General features: G+C 36.8%; 1 protein-coding gene across 4 annotated transcripts in view; it reads right to left on the reverse strand.

Moving 5' to 3' along the window:
• The window catches only part of CDYL (chromodomain Y like), a 103,747-nt gene that overhangs the window by 12,093 nt on the left and 79,017 nt on the right, over positions 1 to 12,637 (reverse strand). For 2 of the 4 annotated variants that reach the window (XM_088169871.1, XM_088169888.1), the window contains exon 3: positions 10,217 to 10,261. The exons of the other annotated variants lie outside the window; for them this stretch is intronic. In XM_088169871.1, the coding sequence (XP_088025997.1) occupies positions 10,217 to 10,261 (45 nt within the window). The remainder of the gene's footprint in view (positions 1 to 10,216; positions 10,262 to 12,637) is intronic. 4 annotated transcript variants of the gene reach the window in all.

Genomic DNA, 12,637 nt, shown 5'->3' on the forward strand with positions numbered 1-12,637 from the left:
TGCCTCTGTACAGTTATGTCTCCATGTAAAATCTCCACAGAATTTGTCATATTAAAGTAATGGAGTGTGCATAGGACAGGGGGTTAAACACACTGGGGAAAGTGTTAAGAGTCCAAGACAGTAAAGTTTTTAAAGACTTTTCCTGAAAATTGAGCTCTGAGACTAAAATCTTCTGGAAAGCCACTGGCCTTATCTCACTAACAGGTACTTCAGAACATCATGCATACAATGTCTTCAGAAATAGAGTTAAACTATATATAAATAAGTTATTAATTAAACATTAAGGTAATTTGTCATTAGCTTTCTGAAGAAGTTATATTTTAATATTAAATTTATTCAAACTTTAACTGCAACATACTTCAAAAGCTTGTGGGTCCAATGAAGACATTAAAGAGGCTCACTTAAGTAACTGGAATGTTCAATATCTTGATATCTCCACTGTATTCAAGTGCTGCCTACCTTGACTCATATGAAGTATGAGAGAGACAGTAAGATACTAAATTTAATTAAAATTTAGAACATTATACATTTTCCTAGTTATATTGCAGAAACTGTCTCTGGATATAAATGAAGTTTGAATATTTTATTATATATACTTTATGATTAAATAAGCAAGTTGTCTGTTTAAGGATCTATACAATAACAAGATTTTATTCTACCTTTTAAGGTCTTTCTTTTATTAGTGATTTAATCGTCTCACCATCTCACTTTTTTTGTGAAGAAGTTAAAGACAACTAAGAATTTTTAAATTTTGAAGTGAAGAGTAAGAAACTGGATTCAGTTTGTGATCAGTTTTAGATGCAGAGATGAACAAAAAGAAATGGAAAATTACTATTTTGTATTGTCACAAAAATTTCACGTTTATTCCTAAATTTTCCATGGCTTATAAACTTTTTTTAATTTCAGCAGAATAAATAAAATTTGGTGTATATTAAATATGAAATTGATGAGGAATGCTTTCAATTTTTTCCCTGGTATATGGTTTATATTTCCTAGTATGGTTTGTAAGGGGAATTTGGGGGAACACCAATGTTGCCCCATACTTCATTAGGAACTCAAGATGAAATGGTATTGGTGGCTTGGTTTTCCATAGGAAATGCAAATTAAAACAACTGAAATCATCTCTGATTTTTAAACCCTGATCAAAGGTTCTTTTGTCTTTTGTCCTAACTACAGTCAAAAACTTGGAGATTTGGGAGAGTAGGATAGACTAGACTAAGTCAAAACAAGGAGTCAGTAAACTTGTGCAAGACATTTGACTCTGTATTTTCCCACAACTCATTCTTCCAAAAATATACTCAAATGCCAGAAAACTACTTTTGAGGTGCAAGAGACAATGATTATATACTTTGAGAGACAAAACTTCTGGCAAGAGAGATCAAGATGTAAACACCACAGGCCAATTTTCATGCTTATTGAACTGGCAAGAGACCTGATTTTTTTATACAAACCCTGTCTACACTTATCAATAGTTGGGAGTTTCAAACCACAAGCAAGGGACAGTTGCAGTTCAGAGGAAGAAGTCTCCTCTTTACAATCATGTAAACACAGTTCTAGGATATTTAGACTGGAATAAAAAAATCTGTCAGCTTTAGAAACCATAATTCTGCCCAGGGAAACTCAGACAGCCAGTACAGATGAGAACATGGCATCAAAAGGGTTAAAACATGTTTGTTAATGTTTATCATTACTGATGGAAGTTTGGGACTCTGTATACCTGACAGCACAGGGGGCTCTTTTTTGGCATTTCATCCTTGGAAGCAAAGGGACAACTCAGAGACATAAAGCAGTATTTCATTTTGTAAGTACACAGGCAAGGTGGTTTTGCTGCTCAGTCTTGAACACATGGTACAGCAAATAGGATGAAAATAAAAAAAGTCCAATTGAGAGTTAACTGTATTGCCAGAGATTTCTTCACATGAAAACTTTACATTAAGGTTACTTATCTTCAGTATAATTACAGTTATGTTTTAATATTTTAAAACAGAGTTTTGTAATAAACCAAAAGCAGTTCTGCATTTTAAGACATTAATGGATAGCATAACAAAGATAAAACACCATAACCCTCTCCTTTCAAACTGAGCTTCCAAAAATAAGTATAGACTTGGAAAAAAAGGCAGTTTACCCTGGATATTGTCAACTAATGAAGAATTGTTTATTTAAGGTGTAAACAAACAACTTATAGTTCTATAAAAACCTTTCCACCTGCAAATTGTTAACAATGTGATCTCAGAGCTGAAGACAGTGCTACTACTGGACAAAGCCAAAGCTTCACTATACAGATGCTAAAGAAAGTTAAGAGGAGTACTTTTTTTTGTAGCTGCTGAACACAACCAGGTAACAGTCAGCAATTTCATGCAACTGCCCTTGGAGGGAAAAATACCCTAAAGCTATGAGCAACAGATAAGAAAGGAACTGGTCTTATCCAAAGGAAGACAGACATAAAATACTGGTTTTGGGAAAGGGGAGGAACAAAGGTGTTTGTTAAAAACACAAGTTACACTCACTTCACAACAACCCAAAATTAAAATCCTAAGCACCTCTCTAAGATATTCACACCTCACTGCTACTGAGAAGTTCAGCTTAGCTTACATAGCAAACCTTGAATACTCCCCTCCCTGCAACAATACTGGAGATACATCCACAAACCAGCCAAGCTTCTTTGCACACTTCTCTTTGGGTACATATGTGTTAGTGCTCTTAATTCAAGGTTTGACTGAACAGAGTATGCTGTCTCTGAAAGATTAGCATAGATACGTAAGGAACAAGCACAAGAACATGAGAGCTGTGAACAACACTATTTTCTTTAATTCCATCCACCAGAAACTTAGGAATTACTAAAATCTGCATGCCCAGAATATAGGCTGCACCAAACCCCATGTAATTAAATTGTTCTTCTCCATGGATTGTCCAATTTACTTTTGAAACCACTATGGGTCTGTCTTGCAAAGAATCTCTTGGCAGCAAGCTCTGGAACATACATGTTAACTTTCTTCATTCCTTTCATCACAGCTCTTCTCCAGATTGACTAGCCCCAATCTTATTTCCCTTTTCTTCTTCCAGAAGCCAGTCCAAGCCTGCCATTCTTCTTCCTCTTCTACTAACTCTTGGAATAGGGCCCAAAATGGGACACAATATTCAATATGGGTTTTGTTTTTTTGGTTTTTTTTTAAACTGCCACCAAACAGATGCTTGCAGAAAACTATCCAAAACAAACCCAGTGCCCTTTCCCTGAGCAGCAACACACAGTCAGGAACCAGTCACTGTTCTATGTTTTGCTATAGGCACAGTTTGGTATGTAAGCCTGTTTTGTCCCTCCTCAATGCCTGGCATTCATCTGCACTGAAAGTCAGGCCTCATTTTAATCATGAAATCATTCAGTATTTTCAGAGAAGCCTGATGTGCTCACAAGGAGCTTTCAGAACTCCCGTGTCTTTCCTGTACCTTCCTAGCACCACTTACGTCCTTTCCTCCACTAAGTGATGAAAGGGTTAATGAGAAGCCTCCCACTGGAATAAGCAAGTGAACAAACACAACCAGCAGCACTGTCTTAAAGTGTTAACTGCAGAAATAAAACTGCAACTGTAACTGATTACAAATCAAGTACCAGACAGGGAACAATATGATCCGGAAAACTGATTGGTAAAAACAACTTGAATTTTCAATGAAAAAAATAAATTAAAATCTGGTGCTAGAAATAAGTTACATTTTTTCCCTAAGTCCTTTCTGTACTTCTTCATTGTACCCTGTATATACAATCCACAAGAGTTCAACATTAGTTGTCCAGTGCAGGTTGCCTCACATTTAAATTTTTGCCTACAAACAGAGGTGTTTTGTTATATGTTCATATGTATTAGCAGTGTCTAACTGTAAACACTGCTAAGCTTTTCCAGTCTTAACCCTGCACTACAGCAAATATTTCACAGGAGACAGGAATTTCAGACAGTGATACCACAATGCAAACATAATACAGAAGAGTTTCTGGTATTTTTCCACTTCTTCTTCAGTGATTACACAGAAAATATCTTAGAATTGTAGTGTATTGGCACAGACTAGAGAAACCAAAAATGAGGGTTCTAAACCTCCTATGTATGTGCCTATTTTTTGTCTGAGTATGCATATTTAATAGCACTTACATTTTTGAATCAAACAAAAGTTCCACTTACTTTGAAATGCCACAATAAATATTTGCAAGGAAAAGAAGTCTCAATTTGTTGTACTTTTTGCCTAAAATGCTCATTTGCTCTGTGTTTCTGAAAGAGCATTTGGAATGTGTCAGTCACTTATGCCTCAGATGCAACTTCAGTTAATTGTTCCAGAATATGGTGTTCCATTGATACAGAGCACAAACCAACAGTGCAACCAGTAATAAGTTGTGCACACCCCAGCATCAGAACAGGCATCCCCAAAGATGCCTTGGAAGAGAGGGGGTGGGCAAAGGACAATATTCCTTCAAATTATAGGCTGATGATCACTGCAATGCCCTGCTGCTGATACCTTCCTCGAAACTGTGGGAAGGGAGTGTGTGTGTGCTGTAACATTATCCTTGCTAAATAAAGTTAACCACTTTTGGTTGTGTTTCAAGGAAATAGTTACACAGGAAACCCTTAGATATTCTTCAGCCACCTTCTGTTGTTTTGGCAAATTTGTCACATTTCAATACATCTGTTCAATTAAGAACGGATGAACTGGCAAATCACGATAGAAGTTGGTGGAACATCAGCAACAGTAAACTACAACTCAGCAGCAAGCAGGCTTGATTGTCAATGTCCACCTTCAGCTGCTGAAAAGTCCTTTTCTCGTGCTGTGTAATTACTACTCTTTTCCATATATTTTGTATCGGTGTTAGTCGTAAATGTCACTTGGAAACATTGCTCCAATTAAACCTACATTTCTTACAGGACACTGCTGTTGTGGACAAAATTAATATGAGAAGAGAAACACACACATGTGCCCCAGTAATATTTCTCTACTCAACTTTTGAAGTTTTTCCATCATACACTGGCTTTTAATCTTGGCTGCCATGTCACATTTAGAGCAATATTGTCTACAGCAGCCTTTTTACCCTTGTGTAAATAGTTTCCTCCATTTCTTAGATTACTTAGAGCATTACATATAAATATATGTTATTTTAATATTGTTAGGAATACTATTGTTAGGAATACAGCATTACTGGTCATATTGGACTTTAGTAGGCTATAAACTATTAATTATTTTCGCTTTTGAATGTCTTTCCTTTTCAGAGCATAAGCATCTATGTGAAGATAAATTCATAATACCAACCAAAAATGCGACTAATCAGAACATAAAATTCTATTACTGGAAGTGGAAAACCAATGCAAGACAAAATGTCATTTCTTTACCCTTGAGTTAAACCCTTGAGGTTTACCTTAGCCTGTTTTATACTGTATAAGTGGACATTTAAATAAAAAATTACATAGGTTAAATAACAAAACGCTAGACCTAAGATTTACTAAGACCATGGTCACAAAACCAACAAGGTTAACATTAATAACAGATAAATTTGCAACATATCTTTTAAGGAGTATGATTAAGTTATACTGCCTTTGAAGAGGAACTGTGCATTTTTATGCAAAATGTATTAAGTAAACTTTCCACAGTCTCACAGTGGAAAGAAAATGTCCCCCTCCCAACACCAAAACATTTTCCAAATACATCTCCATTCTTACTATTTCACCAAAAATAGAGAAACAAATACTCCTCAGGTAGCAAAATCTTTTTCTCCTTTACCATGCATAAAGAAAAATTAGAACTGTTCTCCTTTCCCCTTCCTCTGAAGTTTTAGCCTGTTTTTGGAGTGATTTTTCTTCCATTCAATCTCTACAGTCAAGATGCTACTGACAAATAGAAAACAGTGCACATGACTGTTCTCGACATTTTAGATGGCTGTAAGGAAAAAATAGATACAAAAATTCCTAAGTGCTTCCAGTATTAATCCAGTCAAGAAATCCCAGCCATATTTTCACAGTAGCATCCACGAAAGTATTTGATGTGGGAAGCAAAGAGTTAGTTTCATTTCTTCTTTTTCACTAATAAGTCAAATAAGAAAAGCCCTTCCGAGGTTATAGGCTCCTCTTTGAGGTCTTTTAATACTGGGAACATTTCATAAGGGAAAACTCTTCTATCTTGATATTTTTGGAGCTGCAGGTTATGATACCACAGCATTCATTCAAAATGCTCTAAAATTTGAGAGTTAAGCAAGGACATCTCTTGGGGCTCATCCACAGAGGAAAGCTATTGCAAAATAGGCTAAGGTTTAAACTTGAAGTATACCCAGCTATTTTACACTAACTCCTAGGGTGAAGACATTCTATATTAAGAGCACTTCACCGCAATTTAATCCAATCCCCTGAGTGATGTGAAAAATTGCTTTCTTTTTGTGGGATATCAGTGTCCTAATGTAAGGTTCCTGTAGAGCAGATGCTGCCAAAAGTCATCTCAGTTTCAACTATAGACACAAACATACACATGCCATAATACACATTATACAATGCTTGTAAGGACATTAAAGCATTCTAAAATATCTTAGCTAGATTGTGAGTGAAATGTAAATAGATGGTATAATAGTATTTTTGAAAACAAATGTGAATACTAATCGACAGGTTTATTCTTATCACATAGATAAGGCTTTCAATACCAGAGTTTCCAAGAGCTCCATTCACAACTGCCCCAGAAACCATTTGGCATTTCAACGCAGAAAAGTAGCAGACAGGGAAAGCTTAGGAATTTCAGAGGTTCAGGACACTCATGTGCATGTGTTAAACTTTTCGGGAACCCTGAGATCAGAGTGCTGGAGTGAGCATCCCTGCAGAAAGAAAAGCACCTCTATTTTTATGTATCTACCTCAGGAAGGTACACGTGAATTTCCAGCCACTATCTGATGCCTGCTATTCATAGAAGCTCTCAACCTCCTGTGGGATATTCAACAAGAGGTTCATTAAGTGGTAGCAAATGAACCTTAAGCCATCTTCCAGTAGACAAGGGCACACAGCTGTGTGCCCTAACACCATCAACTACACTTCATACTTGAGAAACCTGCAATACATAATGCATACACAGGCAAACTATTCTGTGGCATCACCCTCTTATCACAATTTACTGACCTTGGAAGAAATAACTGGCTGGGGTGGGAAGGGGAAGCGCAAAAGAGGAGTCTCTGACTTTTCTAAGAGTTCCCAAAACCCTCAAGTGAAAAACTAAACATTGCAGTGCTGGGTATTTAGTTCTGATTCTTGCACTTAAGCAAGAGAGCTGCCAGCTCCTTGACCACTTCTGCTGTCTGAAGGGGTGCAGGGCAAAAATCAAGAGCTGGGCATTGGCATCAGTGGGAGGAAATAGGGTGAAAAGAAGATTACAGGTCTTGGGAAAGTGCAAACAGCTTTAGGAACCTCTGAGGAATGGGTGATGAAAAGTACCTTTGGGTATCCCAGGCAACAGATGCTGGATATTCAGATGCTCTGAACAGAAAACATAATTCAGAACAGTATCACCTTGCCAAATCTGGCCTTTTATGCTGTTGCAGAGGATATGATCTACTGGCAACAGCTAAAAAGAGGCATGATGGAAAGGAGTAAGTGACAACCTGTGCTTTGAAGCTGAATCTGGATTCTCCTGTCTGTTTTTTGGCTATACTAGCTAGGATCAGCACATATATGAGGACTTTCCTCAGCTGGAGAACTTGTGAAGCATATCCAATAATAACAATCATCAAAAAAATACTCCACTGAAACAATAAAATTTAAAAAAAAAAGCCTCAGAGAAAGTCCTAAAGCCAACAGTAGGAGATCACTAGGAGTAATTTTCAGATCAGATGCTTTGCATGAGGAAGAAATATGACATCTCCCTCAATTAGGCTTTTTCCTGTATCACTGCAGGCAATTACTAGAAAACACAGAAGGCATTTGTCTTCACATCATTTCGCCCTGACCACAGTCTGAATGGTATAGCTCTCCACACCTGGAGCTTGCAGAGACAACAAAGATCTTCAGCATGGCACACATCATAAGAAGGACACAGATCTGCTGGAACAAATCTAGAGGCCCTGCAAAAGGCTGACCAGAAAAATTGTGCATGTCCCACCCCTGGAAGTGTTCAATGCCAGGCTGGATGGGGCTTTGAACATTGTTGTCTAATGGAAGGTGTCCTTGGCAGAGGGGTGGGAACTGGATGATCTTTAAGGTCCCTTCCACCCCAAACCATTCTATGATGATGGCCACAAGCCTTGGGAAAATGCCCATCATAAGAAAAAGTTTTCATCAAATTTTGCAACAAAGGAGTAAATAAATAAATAATCCCCCCCTCCAAAAAATGCTCATGATAAATCACAGGGAAATAACCACAGCTGACAGCAGTGAACAGAGAAGGCATCTCAGCCAGCAGCTGGAAGGGCTGGAGGCAGCGAGCTGCCCTTACACAGCAGGATGGATCACATGGTTCTATTTGGGTGCATGCTCTTCATATTGCTGAGGAAAGCAGTAAGCATCTGTGTAAGACCTTAGGCTTTCTACTTCATCAATTGCTGTCATATGTATGAACAAATTATCAAAGGAAAAATCTCACAGACAAAAAACCTGAACTGATAAGTCCATAAACCACTAATTAAGTAGTTAACACATGCTGCCATACATAGAAAATGGTTCAGAGCTGCCAAAGTGGCTTCCCTCAGGCTACAAAGCAAGGAATATAGAAGCCAGGATTATTAGTTACAGGTGGTCCCTATACCCAAAAGCTATTTTTTCCTGTAAGAAATTGCTTTTATGAAATACTGGATTTTTTTTTCTTTACAGAAATTATTAGTATCTAGATTAAAATGCAAGTACCAACAATAATATTACTGCTATACAGAAAAGACAGCTAGCATGGTGATAGTTAAATGGGATGTATTATTTCAGCAGCACCAATGTATAAATATGAAACCACAGCCTCTGAATTAAAAGACTAATACAAACAAAGACTAATACTAGGAGACTGAAATTTGGAAGAGGAAGAAAAAAATCAAGAAATTAGGAAGTTACATCTGTGGTAACCAACATGTGGTTTAAGGCAAATTTCCAAACAAGTTTCATAAAAGACAAACCAGTTAAGGTCTGTTTCAGAGAGTAAGACTTAGCTGCTACTATCAACCCTATGAAAACCAAGGGATTTAGTTAGGTACCATAATGGCTGTTGCTACACAGAAACCAAGAACGAAGTGTATCATGTCTGATACTTTAAATCAAAGTGTGCAGTGGCCCTAGAGAATTTTATAGTTTGTGTAGCTGGCAATAGGAAAGTAAGGTTTATTTGACTATTTGGTGATGTGGGCAGGAACACATCTTTTCATGGGAGTCATACTGATGTGTTCACAGTTCGAGAGCAAATTCATAGATTTTTAAATATATTATCACTGCAAATTCATGGAAGGACTTAGATCCACAACCTGGTAATTTGAAAAAGTAGGGGGAAAAAAAAAAAAAAAATCTGCATTTCAAGTTTGGGTAGGTTGTTACAACTCCTACTGCTGCAATTCCAAAGTCCAGTACTGAAGCCTCATGTTCAGCAGGAAGTTCATAAAGCTGTGCTCAGAGTTATATTTACTAAAAGGTGGTTCATGAGTGACAGGGTCTGAACATTTTTAGGTATAGTAGATGCCTACAATACTAAATCTTGCCTTAGGAAACAATCTATTAAGAACACACAGAGAAACCAAAAATATCAAGGGAATTCACTACACAAAGGATAGAAAAATTCTATTGAGTAAAGCAAAGATCTTGTACACAAAAATAATGGGACTAGTACATAAGCAGCCACAATTTTGAGCTCAATTTTAACTTGGAAACCATTTAAACATGTCGTAGATAAGACAGAATGATAGATGAGTTACATGACTGGTTGTTTCCTGAAACCTGCCAGGGACCCACCTGTTCATGTCAGATTCCAACCACTAAACAAACAGAATGGAATTGAAATTTAATTTCTACTAAGATGAATGCTGTGCAATTTTAGATAGCTGTGTTATGTAAAAAGATATTGCATTAAATACTTTTCAGACAAATAACAAGATACCCCAGACATAAGGAGAAGGTGTAAAAATGAAACTGAACAAATACAGTAATTGAATTATTTTCTTCAGGAGTGAGATGTAGCTTCAATTAACTCCACATGGTTAAACAGGTCAATAGAAACTGAGGGGAAAAAGAGAATATGCTATACTTACAAGAAAATAGGAAGTAAAGAACACTGGGAAGAATACAGGGAGATGCTAAAACAGATAAAGAACGGGTATTAGAAATGCAAAGTAAAACTCTGAAGTTCTCATAGTTACAGATGTTAAACACAAAATATTTTTCCAGTGATAAAGAAAAAAAAGAGAGAGGAGAATTAGACCAAAATCAAAAGTGAAATGTAGTGTAAGCTACAAAGCCAATTAAAATACTAGTGGTGAAACCAGCATGCCATAAGAAACCAGAAAAATATTTATAATGGGTATGAATATATTGTACATACAACAAATGACAGACTAAAAGGATTGACCATGGCAAGACTGACAGTAAAAAAGGAGAAACAGACCAATGTGATAGTCTATACGGGAAATGTATCATGAGTGAAATACCTCCAAGACTTGCTTGCCTAAAGACTAGCAAATTTGGAAGGTACCTTGGGTAATAAAATTCATAGTGATGTGGTTTCAGATATAGGTAGAAGAAACACTTTTTTTAAAAGGCAGCCTTTAACATCTTAAGTTTATTTCTGTTTATAAACAAGACTGCTCTCGAAGTCAAGTTTCTAAAGTGTCCTTCCAATTAAAACCTACTGGAGATCCAAAGCAATACTCAGGAGATCCAGAATAAGTACAATAGAGAAATTTCATCTTTTTACAAGAGGTCACTCATTACTTGGAATATATTTTACCAATATTTTGCAGTTTCATACCATTACAAATTATGAATCAGAAGCTTCCCTGATAAGTGTATCATATATACTTACATGTGAATTTCAGGCCTTAAAAGTAATAACCTCATCACAGCAGCAACCCCATTTTGCTCAGCATTGAAACTGAGCAAAGTTCTGGCAAGCCGGAAATATGTTTAAAAATTTTCTAACCAAAATTAATTTTGTTTCCTAAAAATCCTAAAATGTACCGACACTTAAAAGTGGAAATTTGTAGCAACAAAGATTTCAGTGTGTCTTGGGGTGATTGTGTAAGGATGTTCTGTGGACATTCTCTGTCACTGGCAGTTTGATATACAGAGTTATAAGAAACTGCAACTCCATTTGATCTCAGAATATGCCACCACATCACTAACATTAACACTTAACTGGAACAAAAGTTACTGCTTATAGTTTTCCACTTAGTTCTTACATTAACATATTTGTGCTTTGCAGTCATAAACACATTGCCTTTTCTTAGTTAGGATAGTTGAACAGATTGTTTTTCCACACCAGCTACATCACAAAAGATACCACACCATTAGATACTTCCCCCTACAGCTCAGTTAAAATTCTATCAATCCTAAAGTATTTTTAAGCTATTCGTTTGAATCATCACAATTAAGATAAATGTTGCAGTAGGATCATCCTTTTCAATTATTTTTAAACAAAATTATAAGCTTACTGAAATTTCTTGAAGAATTAAATGTGGGGTTTGTTTTTCAGAGAGGGATTACTCCCCTCCTGACCCCACCTCTCACTCACCCCACAAATTAGGTAAGAGACTATAAGCAAGAAGCAGCACAGTCATATACAATCCTTGCTCATATCAGACCAACACTGCAAACAAATAGAGTAACCAAGTTCATTCCTGCTACAAGGAGGAAGTCTGCTGCATGTATGTCCTAAGGCTTGATTGCTCTTGCCGCAGACTGGCACTCTGTTTGGTTGAAAAATTCAGGAAGATCACTCCTTCCATAAGCCTCAGTATACTCCTCTGACCTGAGCAAGCAGCACATACTGAATTGCTTTGAGGTATTTAATTATCAATCTAGTTTACATAACATCAAAATTAAGATTTGTTTCCTTTCACTGCTGTTTCTTCCTTGTATAGTCTGCCATATCAGAAACAAATCACTGACAGCAGGTATTTCTGCCTAACCCAGACACAAGGCAGCTGGGTTCCTTAATACCATCCCTCCATCCACTGATGCATTTGCTGAACCATTCCAGAGTTCAAACAAATTCCAGTTTAAAACTATCACCTGTACTTTTACCTCCTTTGTTTTTCCCTTTCTCAGTCTCAAGTAAGACCAATGAAACCCTAAGATAAATTTACTAAAAACATTAAATACAGTTCAACTACCGCTGAGTATCTGGGCAAAAGTATTAGTGTTTTCCTTCTCTAGGTTCATTATTTGGACAGAAATATCAACTTCTGACTAAGTGTCAAGAAATGAGTAATAAACTGACATAAAGAAATGAAGACATGCCAGAACCCCCACAAAACCTGACAAAAATAACATAACAGCAGGAACAAGCCAAACATTTTTGCGGGGTACACTGGGTTAGCTTTCAACCAGTTCCCACGTGCTGCCACTGACCAGGGACTCCTCTGGAAGAGGTAGGGAGATAGAGGACAGGATAACAGAGTAACATGAAAAGCATCATGTCTATAGATAACATCAACACATTCTTCTCCAGTTTA

This window comes from Sturnus vulgaris, chromosome 1 (genome assembly GCF_052056855.1).
Source record: "Sturnus vulgaris isolate bStuVul1 chromosome 1, bStuVul1.hap1, whole genome shotgun sequence".
Taxonomy (NCBI): Eukaryota; Metazoa; Chordata; class Aves; order Passeriformes; family Sturnidae; genus Sturnus; species Sturnus vulgaris.